The 22,248-nt window shown below is 44.0% G+C and overlaps 1 protein-coding gene across 1 annotated transcript in view; it reads left to right on the forward strand.

The window, feature by feature from the left end:
• The window catches only part of LOC142391506 (uncharacterized), a 139,105-nt gene that overhangs the window by 100,569 nt on the left and 16,288 nt on the right, over positions 1 to 22,248 (forward strand). Inside the window, exons 6-8 of the mRNA XM_075477323.1 lie at positions 15,123 to 15,248; positions 16,205 to 16,283; positions 16,446 to 16,653. Of these exons, the coding sequence (XP_075333438.1) occupies positions 15,123 to 15,248; positions 16,205 to 16,283; positions 16,446 to 16,653 (413 nt within the window). The remainder of the gene's footprint in view (positions 1 to 15,122; positions 15,249 to 16,204; positions 16,284 to 16,445; positions 16,654 to 22,248) is intronic.

Raw genomic sequence — 22,248 nt, forward strand, 5'->3', positions numbered from 1 at the left:
TGTAGGTGATGAGAAGGATCTTGAAGTTGATTCGCTGTTTTATTGGAAGCCAGTGAAGTTGTTGAAGGATGGGAGTGATGTGTTCTCTGGAGGGGGAGTGAGTGAGCAGTCGGGCGGCCGAGTTTTGAACATATTGCAGTTTTTGAAGAGCATAGGAGGGGAGGCCATACAGGATGCTATTGCAATAGTCGAGTCTGGAGGTGATGAAGGCATGGACGAGTGTTTCGGCAGCTGAGGGGGAGAGAGTAGGGCGAAGGCGTGCAATGTTGCGGAGATGGAAGAAGGCTATTTTGGTAACCTGGTTTATGTGGGATTTGAAGGAGAGTGTGGGGTCCATGATGATGCCGAGATTTTTGAGCAGGGGGGAGGGAGTGACGGAGTGACCATCAATGCAGAGTGACAAATGCTGGGAGGTGGGGAGGGTGGATTTTGGGCCAAAGATTATAATTTCAGTTTTATTGCTGTTGAGTTTGAGGAAGTTGTGATTCATCCAGGCTTTGATGCCAGTTAGGCAATGGCAGTTAGGTGAGGGTGGAGAGAATGGCAGGAGTAATGGCAGTGGTGGTGATGTATAGCTGGGTATTGTCGGCGTAACAGTGGAAGTGAAGACCATGGTGGCGGATGATGTGACCTAGTGGGAGCATGTAGAGGATGAAGAGGATTGGTCCGAGCACTGAGCCTTGGGGAACTCCGTGTGAGACAGGGGTGGTACGGGATTTGTGGTTGTTGATGAAGATGTAGTGGAGTCTTTCAGATAGGTAGGAGGTGAACCAGGAGAGAGCGGAGTTGATGATGCCAATGGCTTGCAGACGGTTGAGGAGGATGGAGTGATTGATGGTGTCGAAAGCAGCACTGAGGTCGAGGAGGAGGAGAATGGTGAGGGAGCCGGAGTCGGAGGAGAGTAGGAGGTCATTGGTGACTTTTAAAAGTGCTGTTTCGGTACTGTGATGGGTTCTGAAGCCAGATTGGAATGTTTCGTACAGGTTATTGGAGAGGAGGTATTGCTTTAATTGTGCTGCGACGGCTCTTTCCAGAATTTTTGAGAGGAATGGGAGGTTGGAGATGGGCCTGAAATTGTTGGGGTCGTCAGGGTCAAGGCCAGGTTTTTTAAGGAGGGGGGTGATGGCAGCAAGTTTAAGAGGAGAGGGGACAGTGCCGGAGGTAAGGGAGGAGTTGATGGTGTCCGTGATGAGTGGGGCGAGGGAGGTGAAACAGGCTTTGACAAGCTCAGAAGGCATGGGGTCCAGAGGGGAGGTGGATGATTTCATGGTGGAGAGTATTTTGGAGAGGTCGGCTGTGGTTATGGGGGAGAAGATGGAAAGCTGGTGGTTGGGGGATGAGGGAAATGGAGGTTCAGAGTTGGGGGTGGTGGCAGTGGAGGTGACAAGCTGGTTGTGTATGTTATCGATCTTAGAGTGGAAAAATGATAGGAGGTTGTTGCACTTCTCCGTGGTGAATGTGGATGAGATATTGTCCTGGGGTTTGAGCAGTTTGTTTATTGTTGAAAAGAGTGTGCGTGGGTTGGAGGATCCAGAGTGAATGATGCCAGAATAGTAAACAGAGCGGGCTTTGTTAAGTGCAGATTTGTAGAGGTGCATAAGATCTTCTATGTAACCCTTCTATGTAACAAATGGGGTGAGACAGGGTGGTATTCTATCCCCGGTTTTATTCAATGTATATATGGATGATCTATCCAAAAATCTTAAGCAGTGTAAAACTGGGTGTATGGTGGGTGACAGGATAATTAATCATCTCATTTATGCTGATGACCTGGTTATTATGTCCCCATATAGTGCTGGGCTACAGCAATTGCTTAATGTGTGCTCCAGATATGGACTTTTATTTGACATCAAGTTCAATCATAAAAAAAGTGTAATTGTTATTGTAAGAACTAAGGAGGACCAAAAACAAAACTTTCCCATGTTTTCTTTATCTAACGGCTCCCTTGATGTAGTGAGTAAAGTGCGGTATCTGGGTCACATCATCACCGATGACCTGTGTGATGATGAAGATATCCAGCGTCAGTGCCGTAAAATGCACAAGCCAATATGTTGGCACGCAGGTTCCATATGTGCACAGATGATGTTAAGGTCAATCTCTTCAGAGCCTACTGCACTCCTTTTTATACAGCAAACCTATGGTGTAAATACCATGCAGGTAAGCTGAAGAAGCTGCAGGATTTTTCTGAAGCTACCAAGATGGACAAGTGCTAGCACTTTATTTGTAAATTTTAACGTCCCCACTTTTCATGCTTTTCTTGATTAATCGTTCTAACTGTCTGAGTTGTTTTTTGAGTTTGTGAAGTTCCGGGGTGAACCACAGGGATGAGTGAATGAAAGTGACAGCGTGTTGTTGTAGATGTTGACGAGGTCCATGGGGGTTGGATTGGTAGAGAGGGGGAGGCCGGAGAGAGTACTAGATATGCAGGTGGAGAGAGCGACTGTTGCGGAAAGTTATGTGCGGTCCTGTTTTGGTTGGGGGGCGGGAATGTCAATAGCGAGTGTGATGGCCAGGTGGTCGGAGATGGAGAGGTCGGTGCTGGAGATGTTGTGTATGTGGAGGCCGGTAGAGCAAACCAGATCTAGGATGTGTGGGGAAATTGATGTGTTGGGTGAAGCTGAAGCAGTTGAGTAGGTCCAGAAAGTCCATGGCATGTTTACAGTCCGGGGAGTCAATGTGGAGGTTAAAATCACCAAGGAGTAAAACAGATGGCGAGATGGAGGACAGTGCAGTGATGAATTCAGAGAGGTCTGGTAGGAATAATGGATTGGGCTTGGGGGGGGCGGTAGATAATCGAAATTATGAGAGGTTTAGGGCCAGGGAGTTTGAAAGCCAGGTGTTCAAAAGATTTAGCGGCAGGGATGGAGAGTGGGCGGGGTTGGAGGTTGTGATGGTAGATGGCAGCAATGCCCCCTCCTTTGCCCTCGGAACGTGGGTTGTCCAGGTATGAAAATCCAGCAGGGGTAGTTTGGTTGAGTGAAAAGTAATCCAAGGGTTTTTGCCAGGTTTAATTTAGACAGAGAAGGTCGAGTTGTCTGTCGATGATAAATTCATTGAGAATAAGACTTTTATTGTTGAGGGATCTTGTGTTGAAGAGGGCGAGTTTCAGGTACTTTTGTTTTGGAATTGATGGGACGGAAGTAGGGATAGGGCGGAGGTGTTGTGGAGAAATTAGAGTCGAATCCAGCGTTGGTCAGCCGTCCATTGGGGAGTTTATTGAACAAACCGTCACAGCAAATGTGCACACAGAATGTACAAAATGTCCGACGAGCTCATCTGGTGACACCCTTTTATCATAACAAGTGTACGTGGCCCTCTCTGGAGGCGCCTAGCTTTCGCAGTTTATCATAAACACGCTCATTCTAACTATCAACAATATTCTGAACCAGTCAACAAGGCCCAGGATGTAACTAGGCCAGAAGTCATGAGCATGTCATGACATCCTTCTCCCACATAGTCCCCCCTGAAATCACTTATCAGTGATTTAATAAAGAAATAATCTAAAATAAAAGAAAATCATCCCACATAGTTAATTAAGAATTAATTAACATAATCAACACTAAATTATTCTAATAATTCTACAATATCAATCAACGGGACCATTTTGAATAAATGAAAAGGAATATATATATGTGTACTCGAATCACATTAAATGATTAAATTACATTACACGATATTGAATTCAACAACCCTACAAGTTTTACATTGCCATCACACCTGTCCACTGTTCGCAGTGCATAGGTGCGAAAAACCCACCGGCTGCTACTTTCGTAACTCATGTTCTTATCTTGGGAAAACTCACCTACGGCCCCACCCCACTTGGCGACCGACCACTTTACCAAGGTCGCACTCCGAACAGTTGACCGACACAATTGGCAATGGACATATTAGTGATCAGTTCTGATTGATAATACACATAGACTGAATACACCACCATCAAATCAGTTAATCACCGTTTTGTATCAAGTACAATACATAAAATTATGGATTATCACACAACAAAAGTAATAAAATGCAATGTAATGCAGCTTCCCAGTCCCGTCCCATCTCCCGTACTCTGGTGTCGTCTGCTTCTGGCCGAACATCCGTCCGGCTGGGTCTGGAACTGCTCAGCTAACTCTGGGAGGAGAGGTCGCCAGTACGTCACTCCCAATCAAAGAGATCTTCAGCATCTCTTCTCCCTATTAGACTAACCTTGGTTCCACCCTCGAGGAAAGAAACTTGTGAACCGTCCGTTGATAACCTTCATTCGTTGACCCGCTCTCCCATGCGTTGGTCCTCAGACCTGGTCTCGCATGGTCATCCGCCTCCAGATTCCTTCCCCTGTTTGTTTGAACATCACTTGCAGCAAACACCTTCTCAGAATGGGTATAATGCAACACACCAATAGGGAAACCATTATCACTATCAACAAACTTGCTATTCCCACTTTAACTGTCATCGCTCCCCCTTCTCCCAAAATCCCAAACAGACCAGTCCACCACCGTTCACCTCCACCAGCATCACACGTCAGCTCCTCTCTCCGTTCTCTGAACTCCTTCACGGCCGTTGTAAACGTTCCATGAGCTGCAGTGATCCCGGGTATAAATGTACAACATTTTCCCCAACCATCTGGCACACACCAATTTTCCCTTCTAATATACATTCTAAAACTTGTCTGATCTACCAAGCCATCATACTCGTCTCATGTAGTTGTTCTCCAAAGCCTGCAAACCCTTCACTCGTGTAGCTAAGAATTCCCTGTTGGTTGTATTATATGTAATTAGTCCATTCCCCATTTTGTTAATTGTGATCCCCTGCAAACCAGCCTCAAATCCAGCTGCAACCTCCCTGCGTGCTTTGAGCTCAAAGGAATCCCTCTCGGCTGTCGTATTGCATCCAAGTAAACGTGCTTATCCCTGATGTAGTCACCACTAGATCTTTAACTCCCCCTTTTTCTACATCTAAACCTCGCATCTCGTTTACCTTGTCATACACTAACACAACCGATGTCCTCCTCCTCACCAGTGCACACAGGCCTATCCACCTGTTGGGTAACACACTTAACAAAACATGATCCCCGCACATCCAGTAACTCTCAGCCACTGGGTGTGTCTGATCCCCAAAAAGATGTAGCGTTAAAATGATCATTTCTATATTTTCACATTATTGATCCAAATAAATAAATCCCAATAAACATTGGTTTCATTTAACAGTAGTATTACTTACGTGACTTCCAAAAGCATTCAAACTCACCATCGTAATCTACTCTATAATCAGTGGGAGGCCCATCCTGTGATGTACTATGATCAAATTCCGCACAAGAAGACTCAAATTTTTGGCCCTCCCTTATTTTGAAAACAATTATGTAATATATTTGGCCCAACCATCGATCTGCACTTAATACCACACATAGGAAACAATAACCGTTTATCCTCTTCCGATGTGAACCTACCTTCTCTGCATTCCCGTTGCTGGACCACTGCACAGTCCCTGAAGGTGTGTGGCTCTGGAACAACAACAGGCAATGCTCCTGGAGCGTCTGCACATATGAGACACTCCGTCGCTGTCAGTTCTCTCGTAGTGTACCATGCCCATCTATACCACACATCCTGTGCTGCCTTAACCCATTTTCCACAGTTACACTGTTTTCCTGCCTTTACCTGTGCATGTACACTCCGTCTGTTCTTGGGTGAACATGATTATTCTATCCTGTAGTGCTAATGGTATCAAATCCCCCTAGTCTTCTCCAAAAAATCTTTCTATTCTTACAACCATTGTGAACAACTACTTCTGACCCGATCTGACATGATCTTACCAGATTGCCCCTTTGTTGTGGCGTCCGGAGGCGGTGATTTGGTCGTCTCCTCCACCGGACCCATGATCCACACTTCCTCAAATCGTTTCTTCCATGAACTTAAATTCAAGCTTAGCAGATACCTCTTCACGACTAGCTCTAGTGTGTATTGCTGGCAAAGTTTGTGGCGTGGCATGGTCTGAGTGGGCGTGTACTGTTGCATCATACTCATCTGACCCAGGCTGGCTACTTCCCTGCGGGGTGGCTTCATCACGGAACCCTTCCAGCCTCTCCTGGATGTGGGATCCCGTCCCACATCTCCAGGCTTCGTTCTCCTGAGCCCATGCTGTCGGCCAACACCCACACCTGGATGCTCACAGTGTCAGAAATCTTAACCTCTTCCTTTTGTTCATCCTTTCCCTCGGACTTAACTCCGTCTGTGTCTTTAGTCCGAACCTTAGTGCAGTGATTCAAATGGTACCATGTGTTGCTACCTTCCACTTGAACTGCTGTTGGCGTTGCTCGCACCATTGTGTACGGTCCTTCTCGTCTTGGCTCAAGCCACTTCCTTCGGAACACTTTGATGTGCACCTGGTCGCCTGGCACCACTGGCCTCTCAACCAGCTGTTCGAGACTCAAGTCTCTGGACTCCTCCTGTAGATAGATTGTTCTGTGGATTGCAGTTAATTGCTTCATGTAAGCTGTCCACTCTGTTTGCACCTGCTCGAGTCGGGGCTGAGGTGCCGGCATGGGTCGACCCGTTAGCATTTATGCGGTGTTAGTGCGTGACTCTATGAGTCTGCATACGAAAGCTCATTAGTGCAAGCGGCAAAGCATCTAGTTAGTTTAGTTGAAGCACAGATTCAATTCAATTTCACTTTCCAGGTTCCATTGATCCTCTCAACCATCCCTTGACTCTGTGGATGATAAACGGCCCCACAGCGCTGCCTGATTCGCAGCTGCTGCAGAATACCTCTTGCACTTTCCTAAACAAACACTTAACCATTATTTGAGCTAATCTCTGATGGAATGACAAACAGATGAATCAATTCTCTTACCAAAAAATTTACGACTATTTATCCAATATGTATGACCAATATCCTTGTGATGGCGTGACATCTGGCTCCAGTGACACCATTGGTGCCAACACAGCAAGCTGGCACTTTGATGCTACTTTCGCTGCTTCATCAGCCGCGATATTACCTTTACCGACCATTTCGTTACCTTTATGATTATTTGACACTGTATCACTGCCAATTTTCAATTTTCATGACCGCAATCCGCTCCTTCATTTGGACCTCCTGTCGCACTGGACTTCCGTCTGACCTCCTGAACCCTCTCGGCTTCAAAACTGCTTCAAACAAATAGCAAATATGATGAGCATATGCAGAAACTGTGTACACATTCGTAACCTTACCTTTCACCAGTCAACATGCTTCCGTTAATGCCTTCAGTTCAGCCAACTGTGCCGAACATGGCCGTTCACACTTCTCAGCTTTCACCGTCACAAAGTTCTCCACCTTCCTGTTTCACAACTGCAAAACCTCATGATCACCCAAATGATCTCACAACATGAACCATGCACAACATAAGTGATGTCAGCCTGCACAAGTGAAGTTGCTTCTAAGTCAGGTCTCAGTTTAATGTATCTCACAGCCTCTGACACACGCTCATGTGGTTCTCCTTCAAACTCACGTGGAATGACATCCGCAGATCCCGATGTAGTACACTTCTGTATTCACATCTGGACGTGTCAAAAGATGCACAACCTGCAAACATCCTGTCCGAGTCACAACATACCTACTCTGATTTAGTAGTTCTGAAATCTTATGGTTTTTATTGGAGACATATAAGAAAAATGGCTTCTCATAGACTAGTGTTGGCCGTTTTGGATGACTTTTGCTAATTTCGTTTCAAATTTTCAAAGGCTAACTTAGCCTCGTTTGTCCTCTCCAGTTGTGCTTTCAACCTTTGATCTTTGGATTTTTCATGATTCCTTCCAGAGGAAGCGCATTTTATTGCATAATCCTCCCAAAAGAAGATCATACTTGTTGTATTTTAATTTTATTTATTTATTCATTATTTATTTGTTCATTTATTTTGGACATGGCGCTTTTCTTACTCCCTCCAAGTGGGATGGAGAGATATCAGTAATTCCCTATGGGCTAAATAGGTACTCTAATTTAGGCTATCAATGCTAAAAATTAAATTAGAAACTTTGTTCCGTTCAAATTTTAAAACTTCGTAATAGTGGCACATTTAAATTTTAAATTCAGAAACTTTGTTTTGTTCTGTCCTAGTAACAGTGACATATTTAAATTCAAGTTTTAGAAACTTAGTAGTCGTGACACCTTTAACTTAAAAACTTTGTTTTGTTTTGTAATAATGACACACCTGAGGGCGGTTTTTAAACCCTTTTGAGTACGTCTGGTGTAAGTGTACTTCTTACCTCTATCTGTCAATGTAAACCAATACTGGGATTCCTCTGCCAGAGGAACGCCTTGGACCTGCCGGGCCACTTGCTCCGCCCCGCAGGGACTGGCCACGGTCCTGCCGAACACTCGGGTTTCTCGGTGCTCTCGGACAGCTGTAAACAAAGTGTCCCCTCTCGCCACAGGCCCAACATGCCCCCGAGGACCTTCGTCCTCCAGGTGCACCTCTTCTTGACCTTTGACAGGGTCGACGATGGACTTGCCCCTGTGATGGCTGTTCAGCGGCCCCCGCTGTCATGGCCTCCCATCGTACCTCTTGCTTCACTTGCAGTTCTTCTAACTGCAACCGTGCCAGTTCCCTTTGCATATCCTTCTCCTGCTCCTTCCGTTTCAGTTCTTCTCTGTATTTGTTTACTGCATGCACCACGTGGTCTCGGAATTGTCCATGTGACATTGAGTTCAACCCCACCACATCCTCCAGCCTCCCCTGAACTGGGGCAGGCAGAGCCTCTGTGATGGAAACTCTGAACAATGTCACCCAAGCTGGGCTCTTCTCGATTTCTCCCTCAGACCCTTGTCTCCATTTCTTCAATTGTTGTGCAATGTACACAGCCGGACTCTCTGTTCCTGACAGTGGTTCCCCCTTTAATGCTTCGAGGTCCACTCCCACAGGAAACTCAGCTCGTAACGCTCTCCAGAGTGCAGCTCGATATGCATTAAAGTCAGTTCCATCAGCTCGGTGGCTTAACATCCAGTCATTCTCACTGTGTCTCAAAATGCCCTCCATGGTAGAAGTTCCAAAACACAGTGCCCACACTGCCTTAATGTGTCCAACAGTCAACAGTTTATTCACAGTCTCTTGTTCAAAAGCTCTTATCCATCTACTTGCACCTGTGTGAATGTCCGGCAATCGAGCAACCAGCCCCCCTAGGACGAGCGTCTGCCACGGCACATACTGTCCCTGCGTCATTTCTATCAAACTCGGTGCTGACGCTGTTGGACTCTTATGTTCTTCAGAAGATGCCTTTTGAACTGGAGGTGCCAGTTCGGGTGATCTTTGGTATTGTGGGAGCTGTCCCCTTGCCTGATCTGAATTACAGACGGCGTCTGGCTCAGGAGCTCCATGACTGCTTGATGTAGCTATTTGTGGTTCTGGACGTTCATGAGATATTTTGTGATCTTTTATTTCAGAATCTCCTTGTATGTTTGCTGCTCCTGGCAGTGTTGGATATAGCTCTGCATTTTCAAAGAAATGTAAAACTTTTACTTCAAGCTCTCTTTTTTCCTGTCTCTTTTTGCTTTTGTCCTTTGGTTTGTAAGCTTTAATCCTTTGTCCCATAATCTTACAGGCAGCTACATTAAAAGTGCCACCTTTTGGCCAGGGTGAGAAATTATTCTTTGTTCGTTTTTCCCATTTTAGAGATATCTTTTTAATATCTTTGGAATGTTCAGGATGTTTGGCGCTGATGGTTATTGTTGGTGTTACATCCATTGTTTCACCTAGTTAGTTCCCTTCTATTGACTTTTGACTTTTTCTTTACTTATTTATTTTCTAAATTTTCCTTATTTATTATTCTTATTCCCCCCTTTTTTTTTTTTTTTTTTTTTTGAAAGTCAATTTAAATTAACTAATTATTTAACTCTAATCAATGCTAATTTAATGCTTGGCTAAATTTAGCTTAGATGCAGCTAATTATTGGATTGGATATTGTCAATGCTAATGTTAAGGTTAGCCTATGTTAGCTTTGAAAGCTTATGCTCTAGGTTTTTTTTTTTTTTTAAATTAAACCAATGTTAATTCAATGTTAGGCTAATTTAGCTTTTTGACTTCGAGTTTGGAGTTCGGTTACTATTATTGCTAATGTTGATGTTTGCTAACCAATGCCAATTGCTGTTAGCTTCCTAGCTGTTGCTAATAAATGCTAACCTATTGCTAATTAAGATTTAAACCAATATTCGCCTTATTGCTATTGCTAATCAATGCTAGTTGTATTTCTGATCAATGCTAATTATGGCTAACGAAATGCTAACAAATGCTAATAATGCTAACCAATGCTAACTATTGCTAATCAATGCTACTTATTGCTAATCAATACTAGCTTCCTTGTTGACCAATGCTAATTGAATGCTAATTATGCTATTCAATGCTAGTGATTGCTAATCAATGCTAGTTATTGCTAATCAATACTAATTATTGCTAATCAATACTAACTTTCTTGTTACCCAATGCTAATCACTGCTAAACAATGCTAGTTATTGCTAATCAGTACTAGCTGATTTACTAATGCTACCCAATGTTAATTTATTGCTAATCGAAAGCTCAGTTAATGCTTACTCTGTTTGAAGTGACTCAGGCTAAAGGCGTTGCCCCAACCTTTGCTCACATCCGGATGCTTCCGATCCAATCCACACACAATGTCCTCCACCAATCCAGATGATCCAATGTACGTCACAGCTACGACAATTCTGACCAATGAAATAAAAAAATATTTTTTGACCAATGAAATCTGAACACACCTCTAAATCTATCTCCAATGAAACACGTCTGAGACACGTAACTTCTAACCAATAAAATATGAGCACACCTCTAAGCCCGCCTCCACTGAATCACGTGAATTTCTAACCAACCAAATATGAACACACCATTACATCTACTTCCCAGGCTGTTATTAACTCCTCCCAAGCATAACAATTGAACCAGACATAACAATTGAACCACACCCCAACTCAAAATGGCGTTTGTCACACTTTTTGTTACAAGTTAAGAAAGAGGAAGAAATACAAACTTTCCAGCTGGACAGAGAAAAAATCCAAACCAAACAACACAGAAATAACAGTTGCACTATTCTTCACCTCAAAATGGCATTTGTTAGGGAAGAGAAAGAAATACACTTTAACGCGCTGTGAACAGAGAAAATACAGACCAAAAGATACAGAAACAATGCATAAGCGAAAAACTTTCTTTATCAGGAATGTCACATTCACGTCGAACGACGTGATGAATCGATGGCCTAAGGACAGAAACTCTCCCTTAGGAATTGCGAAACCCTCATTACTCGACTGATAACAACTCTGCAATTAGCACATTACCTAAAGAAAACTAATAATTATTACAGTTCAACCATAAAGTGCCCCTGGAAGACACAAGGAAAGAAAATGTGATCACACACGAACATTTGAAGCAGCAGAAAACTGTCAAGGCCAAACCACGCTCCTTCACACCAGCCGCGGGAGCGCGCAGCACCCTCTGTCCCCCTGAAAGCCAAAACACCTTCACTCGCCTGTTGAGAATAGAACTTTAGAAACTTAACACCAATCACAGCAGTATTCAATAATAACAAGATGCACTCAACAAAAATACAGAATCTTAAAGAAATAAACACTCAGCGTTTAAAAATCACAGCTCTTCACTGTAACAACCCCTTATTTCAACAAATTATCAATGCGGCAATTATAACAATTAAGCAAATTATAACAATGAAGCAAATTATAACAATGAAGCAAATCTGAGTGTAACTTAAAATACTACGAATACTCAAAAGTCAAGGGATGATATGAGTCAGAACCTTTTTTCTTTTCTTCTTTTTACATTCACATAAAATAGCAGGATTTCACACACATTGACAGACACAGACAGAGACAAACAGAGACCGGTCCCACGCACCCACACCACGTCAGTCGATCACCAAGTCGGTCGATCCAAGTTTTGTCAGTCACCGTTCAAATCTTCACATTTTTAAATTATCAATTTCTTTCATTTAGACTTTTAATTTTTCAGGAGATGTTGGTGTCGGCAATATATGGAATACAAAATGTGTTTTCCCTACAAGCCTTGTGATATGGTCTCTGACCAAAGCAACAGATGCTGACGTGTACTTTACCAGCTTCGCTGTGACCTCTCAATAATAATCTCCTGTGGCCAATTTCATAAACGAATTTGAATTTTCTTCTCAAAATGTCTTTATACTGAGGTCTCGGATAACTCCAAAGAGTTCTAGGCAGATATATAAAATGATATAAACATATATACTTAAAATGTGCTCCTCATAGAACTGGATTTTTTTATTTCAGAGTTTTTTTGAAAGCCTGATTGATTCAATCGTTGAACTTTAATGTTCGCCAGTCAATCAATTATCAGTATTCGTTTTACTCCTTGACTAGTGAAAATAATTTTCACGTATGTTTAATGAGTCTAGTGTACCCCGTACTCCCGTCAGTATTCCTCCCCCCAATGCATTGAAGGATGGCTGATAGGATGCAAGAGGTACTATTGGTGATTGCTCAACAACCTACCCGCTTCTTTACAGCTATTAATTAATCCAGTTTGAATTCATCCGATTCACAATTGGCCGGAGCGCAGCGACTATAGTCCTTCTTAATTACCCCAAAAATACAACAAGCCAGACCAACTGACCACAGCTGTCTGCTTTACAACTCACATAAGCTGCTGTTCACCCAATTTTTATCTCAATTCAAACTGGCACCTCTTGGCCCAAAATTTCCCAAACAATTTCAGCAGCCCCCCTGCGCAGAGGAAAGCAATGGAAGGGCTTACCGTGTGCAGGATCTGTCTCTCTCCTGTGTTCTTTTAAATTTGGGGAAGCCGGAAGAAGCCGTCAGCTGTGCTCCACTAACAGACGCCAGTCGTAATGGTGGGAACAAAATCCCACCTGCCGGCTTGTTACAGCTGATGTCGGTTGTCGGGGCACAGAGGACACGCTCCGCCGGGATCCAGATGCAAACTCTCACGAATTCGGGGTCACCATTATGTTGTGGAGAAATTAGAGTCGAATCCCGCGTTGGTCAGCTGTCCATTGGGGAGTTTATTGAACAAACCGTCACAGCAAATGTGCACACAGAATGTACAAAATGTCCGACGAGCTCATCTGGTGACACCCTTTTATACCGTTTTATCATAACAGGTGTACGTGGCCCTCTCCGGAGGCGCCTAGCTTTCGCAGTTTATCATAAACACGCTCCTTCTAACTATCAACAATATTCTGAACCAGTCAACAAGGCCCAGGATGTAACTAGGCCAGAAGTCATGAGCATGTCATGACATCCTTCTCCCACAGAGGTTACAGGTGTTGGCTTTTGGCCCGTTCTGATGACGTGTGTTGTTGTGATGACGCGATGAGGAAGTGCGGGAGCCGGTGCGGGTGCCGGTGCGTGAGCTGCGGTCAGACCACAACGATGGAATCCTGTTTATGGTGGCGGAACCAAAAACAAACTTGCGGCAGGAGCCTCGGTGAATGTAGCGAGGACGGAGAAGACATTCTTAACACAGCCATGATGTTAAAAGTGGTTATCAATAGAGGTTCTGTGGCTCACCTTGTGATAGGCGCCGATAGATCCCCGAGTTCCGAAACACTCGGGAGTCGTGGACCGAGCCGGGCCACTTTGCCACAACATTACTGATCAAATAGTGAGCATTGCAGACCATCTGAAATGATAAGATGTTAAACCAATTAATGCACAGTACAGGCAATGTGTGGGCAGGCACATTCTTAATAAAAAGTACACTTGTTAAGTATTTGTCAAGGGACTTACCATTCTGCAGGATGTTCTTATATTTTACTTTGAATTGCTGCCATGTCCATTTTGGCCCTGTCATGTTAAATCTATACACGCAAAAACACACACACACACACAATGAAACAGTGGAGGAGCATGGAGTTACATTTAGATAGTTTCACTCACATGCAGTCAATTTCAACTTATTCATAATCAAAGTAGGCTACAAATATGTTTTCAAATATGTTAATTAACATTTTATTTGGATTGTAGCCTAATTGTGATAGTTTCAGTGGAGTGGTGAGTGTGATTTGTGCACTACTTACGCATTCAGGCGGTCAGCAATGGTTTGCCACGCTTGCTCCCTTTGTTTTTTGACTGTGGCAGTATTTCCTTTTTGTTTTATTTTCTCCATCACCTCTTCATATGCTTCCATTAATAATTGCTCCGCTGGGGAGAAATACGCCGCCCTTGTTGCCATGGTGAATCAGTGAATCTATGATCGATCGTGGGGTCTATTTAAGCAAGCCGTGTGCAGCACTTATCCAGGATCGGTTTCACCTGGCTTGATGAATCCGTGTCTGCTCATCCTGGCTTGGCCTTTGTGCAACCAACTAAGCCTGGGCGCCCATGTTTTGGATTCCTTGAACCTGGCTAAGTAAATCATCCTGGATGTCTAAATCCTACTTTTGTGCAACGGGCCCCTGACTAAAACCTCATCCTATGCTTGTGAAAACACGCAACTTTGCCTCGGGTACTACCAAGTTATTATTGCTATGGGGCTAATGTTATGGTCCTTTTCCCCTGCGATTTACATCTTACTGAAACTCACGTCCATAGCCTCATCCTATACTGTCAATCGCATTATCATTTTCTTATGTATTTCGCAAAAAAACTGTAACTTTGTGAAGAATTCAGTAGTTAGTCATGAACATTTTTGGATGTATTGAACTTGTGTGTATTTGGCCAATTTAGAAATGAGAGTTTTATTCATGCATGTGTTTGTGAAATAAGAGATGTCTGGTTAAGAACGCGTGTTTAGGTCCTGTGTTAACAAGAACCTCTTTTAAGCAAACTCCTTGTATACGAACGATGTTCTTAATGTTTGAGTTCATATGTAGGGATCTTGATAATACTACAAGCGAAGTTTGATGATATATCGAGGCTTATTTGTGTTTTAAATTCAGCGATTCTGACATATGCGGCCCATAGGATTACGCTGTGGAATCTTCGCCGTTGGTAGCGAACATGGCGCCCATGATTTGAGTTGGCCGAACTCTCTCTATATATGGCTCTGGTTCCACAGGAGCCACACTGACTCTCTGACAGGCCGTCTCACTGCAGACTCAAACACTATCACTGATACTTTAGTTTGAAGAAAACAAGTGTTTTTCTGTCAGGATCCATCAGAGACTCGGACCTGGACCTGGACCTGGACCTGGACCCAGCTGTGTGTCTATGAAGAGCGACCGGTCAATGGGTCGTTATGTTGACTTCAAATCAGCCCCACATCCGTCCCCTCAGAGGTGAGCTGAGTGTAAATGCTGTAACAGAGTAAAATGAGTCAGTTTGAACAGTTTTTACTCCAACATGTGTTTAATGTGAGCTCAGCTCTGCTTCACATCCATTTCTCTGTTCATATGTGAAGCGGTGTGTGTTGGATGTTTTCCACCATCACAGCAGTCAGAGAGGAAAGAATGATGTTGGAGGAGGTGTTTCTGAGTGTCTGCAGGACAGCAGCTGGTCCAGCAGGGGGCGCCTTTGTGCTTTGGCTCTAACACAGTGGAGGCAGGAGCTTCCCCTCAGGGGGCCGGAGCTGCTAGATGGAGGAGGACAGACAGATTCATTTAGAATTAAAAAGCTGAACTTCTGAACCCCATGGAGCTGATGGAGGTGTGATGTGTTCCAGGTTCAGCAGAGGAACAGTCAGCAGGGTGCTGGTTAGCTGCTTAAAGCTTTGACCAGTTCAGATCAGTGAGCAACAGAACTAAAGTTTGTCCTCAGAGGCTGAAATGAAACTGGGTAACAGACAGGAACTCTGCTTCTTCCAGTTAACTGAACACAGCTTTGGAAGCTACAATGAAAGTTTGTCTCCCGTCTTTGGGAAACAATCATCAGGTGATGTTGAACAGTCATGGTCTGAGGCCTTCACACTGGGAGCTGCCCAGTACAACCAGTCTGATCCCAGCACACACTGGCTCTGGCTGCCTTGCTCCAGGGCACTTCAGCAGGGAGGGAAAGCTTTCTGAAGGGGTTGGTGAGAGCTGCTGGGACCCAACCAAAGTGAGCTGAAAGCTCCAAGCAGCTGCAGACTGAGCTGTTGGTTCTCAGTGGGATCAGCAGGACCAGTAAAGCTTTCCCACTACAGGGAGTCCTCTGACCCACTGCTCACATCCACACATCCCTTCATGGAGCTTCAGCTTGTGTTGCTCTCTGTGTGGACAGACACAATGTGAGCTCATTCTTCATGATTCCTCCACAGAGTGGACCAGCAGAGCTCAGAGGGTCCCAGTGGTCCGTCTGCCCAGCAGCACCAAACACAGCTGGACTCCATATTTATGGTCTGTACATGCACAACAACTACTTTCCCATCTGTTCTGCTCACAGCCATCTCCATGCTGCACTCTGTAGACCAGTGGGTTGTCAGTGTGTCCAACATAGATCTGATGTTTGGCTCCATGGTTTCAGTCTGATGGGCTCATTCATATAGTTTTCTGTTCCAGCTGCTGGAGGACAACATGCTCACTTTTGTGAAGGAGGAGCTGAAGAAGATGCAGAAGGCTCTGAGTCCAGATTACCCAGAATGCTTAGAGAGTCAGAGGGAGGGTGAGGATGAAGAGCAGAGGAGCAGCAGAGAGGCATTAGTGAAGATCACAGTTCACTTCCTGAGGAGAATGAAGCAGGAGGAGCTGGCTGACCGTCTGCAGAGCAGTAAGAGGATTTCTCTAAAGGTTTAACCTGCTGGATAAATGACACATTTACTGATGTCTCTGTAACAGACCCTTTAAATACGAGATGTACACCAGGGGTTCAGCTGCTTGATCTTTATTGCCTGCATTCATTAAAACAAAAACATGCATAAGACCTGGGGCCCGTTGCACAAAAGTAGGATAAGGGATTAAGCCGGGATATGTTGGCTATCTTGGATCAACTTATCTGTGGTCTAGTTGCACAAAAGTGGGATAGAGGGAAGTGGGACATGTTCAGACGTAAGTTACCATGGAGATTTATTCTGTGAAGCTAGCCTGCTCTAGACCAGGCTAAGTTCCAGGATCTATTTAATCTCATTCCTTATCTCAGTCAGCGGTCGCCACAAATGGAAACCAAAATTTATTCCACTGCCCAGAACATATTGTTAAAACATTTAACTATACCCACTATCATTGTTGAAACATTTGTGATCATTAATTGCAATCATTTTAGATAACTGATGATTTTAGATGAACCACTAGATAATTTAGTTTCCCACAGACTACACATAAAGTACATCACCATATATAAATATAAATACACATTAGAGAGTACCATGATGTTCCTTTATTGAACAAGGATGAATCAAAGCAAGTAAACCATCAGCTCCTTTCAAAACTGAAGTCACACAGTGCTCTACAAGACAAAAAGCACAGAATCAAAGCATGCAGTGTGAGACAAACTGTTTGTAAAAATGGGCTATACAAATAAAATTGCCGTGCCTATACAGCACAAAAACCTAACAAAAATTCCTCTGCCATTGCAGGCCCAACTTAAATAAACATGCAATATTAATTAAAATAATTTAACACATATTGGTCTCTGACCAGCCGACCACAGTCGTCATCCGGGAAGATGGCAGGATTGTCCCAGTCTATGAGAGCCGGCACTCTGGGGGCCCTCTCCTTTCTCAGGCAGGCCACATTGTGGAGGACAGCACAGGCCACAATGATATCACATGCCCTGTCTGGGCTGACTCTCAGGTGGTTCAGACACTGAAAGCGTGCCTTCAGTAGGCCAAATGTCATTTCTATCCGGGCCCTTGTTCTGGCATGGGCATGGTTGTATGCCAGTTGTGCCTCCAGAGGGTCCGCAAATGGAGTGAGCAGAAAAGGCTGGCAGGCATACCCTCTGTCACCCAGCAATACACCCAGGAATTCACCTGTGAATACAAAATGTTACCATCACAACCTCATAAGTAGTGACAGTCTTAACACAGCCATGATGTTAAAAGTGGTTATCAATAGAGGTTCTGTGTGGCTCACCTTGTGATAGGCTAAATAGTTAGCATTGCAGACCATCTGAAATGATAAGATGTTAAACCAATTAATGCACAGTACAGGCAATGTGTGGGCAGGCACATTCTTAATAAAAAGTACACTTGTTAAGTATTTGTCAGGGGACTTACCATTCTACAGGATGTTCTTATATTTCACTTTGACTTGCTGCCATGTCCGTTTTGGCCCAGTCATGTTAAATCTACACACACAAAAACACACGCACACACACAATGAAACAGTGGAGAAGCATGGAGTTACATTTAGATAGTTTCACTCACATGCAGTCAATTTCAACTTATTCATAATCAAAGTAGGCTACAAATATCTTTTCAAATATCGTCACCTTCCTAAAATAATCGCATAAGTCATTTTTTCAGGTTTTTCAGGAAACACAAAAAACTCCCCCCAAAAGTTAAATTATAGCATAAAATAATAATTTCAGTCAGTAAGTATGTATCAAAGGATGCTTGACATAAGAACACATATTGTTTTTCATAAAAACTAAGATTAAATAAATGACTTAGGCATTTTTTGGACCACACCTTTGATGCCAAAAAATGACTTGGGCGATTATTTTAGGAAGGTGATGATATGTTAATTAACATTTTATTTGGATTGTAGCCTAATTGTGATAGTTTCAGTGGAGTGGTGAGTGTGATTTGTGCACTACTTACGCATTCAGGCGGTCAGCAATGGTTTGCCACGCTTGCTCCCTTTGTTTTTTGACTGTGGCAGTATTTCCTTTTTGTTTTATTTTCTCCTTCACCTCTTCATAGGTTTCCATTAATAATTCTTGCTCCGCTGGGGAGAAATACGCCGCCCTTGTTGCCATGGTGAATCAGTGAATCTATGATCGATCGTGGGGTCTATTTAAGCAAGCCGTGTGCAGCACTTATCCAGGATCGCTTTCACCTGGCTTAATGAATCCGTGTCTGCTCATCCTGGCTTGGCCTTTGTGCAACCAACTAAGCCTGGGCGCCATGTTTTGGATTCCTTGAACCTGGCTAAGTAAATCATCCTGGATGTCTAAATCCTACCTTTGTGCAACGGGCCCCAGGGCATCTGTCTAGACTGCAACTCCAGCGTGGTCAAATCTAGCTGGCTATGATACAGACAAAATGGCAGGCAATATACGGCAAGCATACTGACGTTTTACAATGCAAAGAGAACAATCATTAATCCTCAAACAGTTTACAACAACGTACCTGCATTCATTAAAACAAAAACATGCATAAGACCAGGGCATCCGTCTAGACTGCAACTAAAATTGAATTGAGAAAAGAAATACAAAATCAAGACCCGTTTCATACCATGCTGCACATCATGGCATGATTGCCGTTGAAATATACTGCATCTCATTTATAACACTTATACATTGTGTTCAAACATTACTTTTTCAGTGAATCATTTAGTACTATTTATATACATTCATATTCAAGCAATGATTCGTAATTACAGCGCATCCATTTAATAAAATATCGAGTTATACCCGGAGCGCTACTAAACACTGCTTACCTCCAGCGTGGTCAAATCTAGCTGGAGGTACGGGGTGCGCAAGCACCCAAAAAGCACAAACACGAAAGGCAGTCGTGCGGGCCCATGGTCCATCAGTTGAATGCGGTACAACATGTAAAATCATTTCAAACAAATGGTAATTTAAAACCAAAATGCATATTTTGTGAGAATTCACTTAATACAAAAAGAGCATATTTTAACTCTGTTACACCCACCCCCACTGAATTCTGGACAAAATCTCACAATTGGTTACAACAATACACCTGTTACTCATCAGTTGTCGTGGGATTACATACATTAAGTTAAGACCGACTCGAAAAGTATCCCTTAAGGATGCAGTGGACAGAGAATAACATCAAAGCTCTCTGAACCAACCACCGGCTATAGAGTGCCTTACACACTCCACATTTACCCAGGACTGTCAAAAGCATACATAGATAGCCTTTCGTACAAAGGCACCTCATGAAACATTAAGAAGACGTTGTACAAGAATGAACATTTAAAAAGTTACGCCCGAAGAGCTTGAACTACAGAGCTGCACATAGTCTGAACATTACGCTGCAGATGTCTAGTAACATCCTGTCTAGCCATAGTGTGAAGAAGTCGGTTGACTGGTCGAACAACCCGACCCAGCCGTGTAGTACGGTGTGGTGCAGGTTGATCAGTGCGTCCATTGTCAACTACAGAGACATTAGTCACTACTGACTGAGCAGTGTCATGATCACTAACATTCGAAATATCATCCTTAACAACAGTGTCGTCAGTGTGGGAGGTGTCAGACTGTTCAGATTGTTCGGAGTGTTTAGAGCTCAGGTGATGGACCCACTCTCTGGTCCTCTGCCCTGACTCAGGCGAGATGTCCGAGTAATTCTCAAGTCCAGAGATGCCTACAAGGATATGCAAATCCTCCGTTGCACAATGGGGCTCAATTGGCTGAGAAGGCACTCTATCCTGAGAATGTTCGGACGCAGTGTGACATTACATTACATTACGGTCATTTTGCAGACGCTTTTAACCAAAGCGACTTACAATAAGTGCGTTCAACATCGGTAGGCAAAAGAACTTCAGGTCACAAGAAATCATGAGTGCATTTCCTTCCAAAACCAAACAGCTAAGAGCAAAACTAGTGCTAGAGTAAGTGCGATAAGTCAGGTACCTCAGCCTCTCACCAACTACACACCAGTCACAGCGGGGTGGGGATGCAAACCCTGGTTCGGGTAGGGGAAGAAATAAAAGAGGTAAGAAAAGCAGGAATGGGATTGTTGAACAGACAGTGACCAGACATTGTTTAACAGACAGAGGCAGAGGATTCTGCAGAGGACAGTGAGAGATCGGACTGAGTAGAATGTTGCATGTCCTGCACTGGAAGAAAGTTAACTAACATCAGTAGATTACGATGGACAGCCCGCTCACATCCTGTGACAGTGTCTTGTATTTTATATGTGTGCGTTTGGGGGTTCAGCTCAGTCACAGTGTAAATAGTAGACTCCCATCTGTCAGCTACTTTTCGCTTCCCTCTCTCTCTCTTGTTAGCCACAAGGACTCTGTCTCCAACTCCAATTTCCGGCCCTTTCGCTGTCCTGTTATACAGTCTAGCCTGTCTGCCCTGCTCCTTTTTTGCATGCTCTTGAGCAATTTGCATGGCCTCCCTAAGGTCTTCAGACAGTTTTGTGACATACCTGCCAAAGTTGGTCACGTCAGGGTCAGACAGGATGTTTCCGAACAGCATATCCACTGGGAGACGGGGGACCCTCCCAAACATCAAGTAGAATGGTGCATATCCAGTAGTTTCATGGGCAGTGCAATTGTACATGAATGTGAGAGTTTGTAAGCGTCTTGGCCAGTCCAGTTTTGACTCAGGGGAAAGAGCTCTGATCATACAGCCCAAAGTTCGATTGAAACGCTCAACACAGCCATTTCCCATTGGGTGGTATGGAGTAGTATGGGATTTACGTACCCCAGATAACCGTAGAAGTTCTGCCATCAATTCGCTTTCAAAGCTTGGGCCTTGGTCGCTGTGGATCCTCTCAGGGAATCCATAGACACAGAAATACTTCTCCCAGAGGACCTTGGCTACTTGCTTGGCTGATTGGTCTCGGCAGGCAAACGCCTGGGCTAATCTGGTAAAATGGTCAGTTATGACTAAAACATCAACAGATTTGTTGTGTGAATCTTCAGCTGACCAAAAATCAATGCAGACTAGTTGCAGGGGTCGGGAAGTGACGATGCTCTCAAGAGGAGCCCTTCCTGCAGGCTCAGTAACCTTGCTGACTATGCAACGCTGACAATGACGAACATACGTTCTCACATCTATGTCCATGTGCAACCAAAAGAATCTCTGTCTGGCAATGCTCAGAGTTCTGGACTGACCCTGATGACCTGCGCTCTCGTGCACCCCCTTCAAAACTTCGGCCTTCAGGCAGTCAGGAACTACAAACTGATAGCGTTTCGTTTTTTAAATCTGATCACGGGACACTCTGTATAGGACGTCATCACTCAGAACAAACTTTTCCCAGTGTTTCAGCAATCTCAGGACTTGACTCGTCTCCTGAGCTCTCTCACGTCTGGACGGTCTCCGAGATCTTTCCACATAAAAACGAATACGAGACAAAGACTTGTCATTGGACTGAGCACCTCTCAGGTCATCGACAGAGAAGGCAGGCAGGCTGGGCAGCGTGTCAGGAATGAGCTGAGGCAGGTGACTTACAAGGTGACTTGCTCTGGTCCTTGCTCCAGAGGCCCATTCAGTGTGTGACTGAAG

Source organism: Odontesthes bonariensis, chromosome 11 (assembly GCF_027942865.1).
Source record: "Odontesthes bonariensis isolate fOdoBon6 chromosome 11, fOdoBon6.hap1, whole genome shotgun sequence".
Classification (NCBI taxonomy): domain Eukaryota; kingdom Metazoa; phylum Chordata; class Actinopteri; order Atheriniformes; family Atherinopsidae; genus Odontesthes; species Odontesthes bonariensis.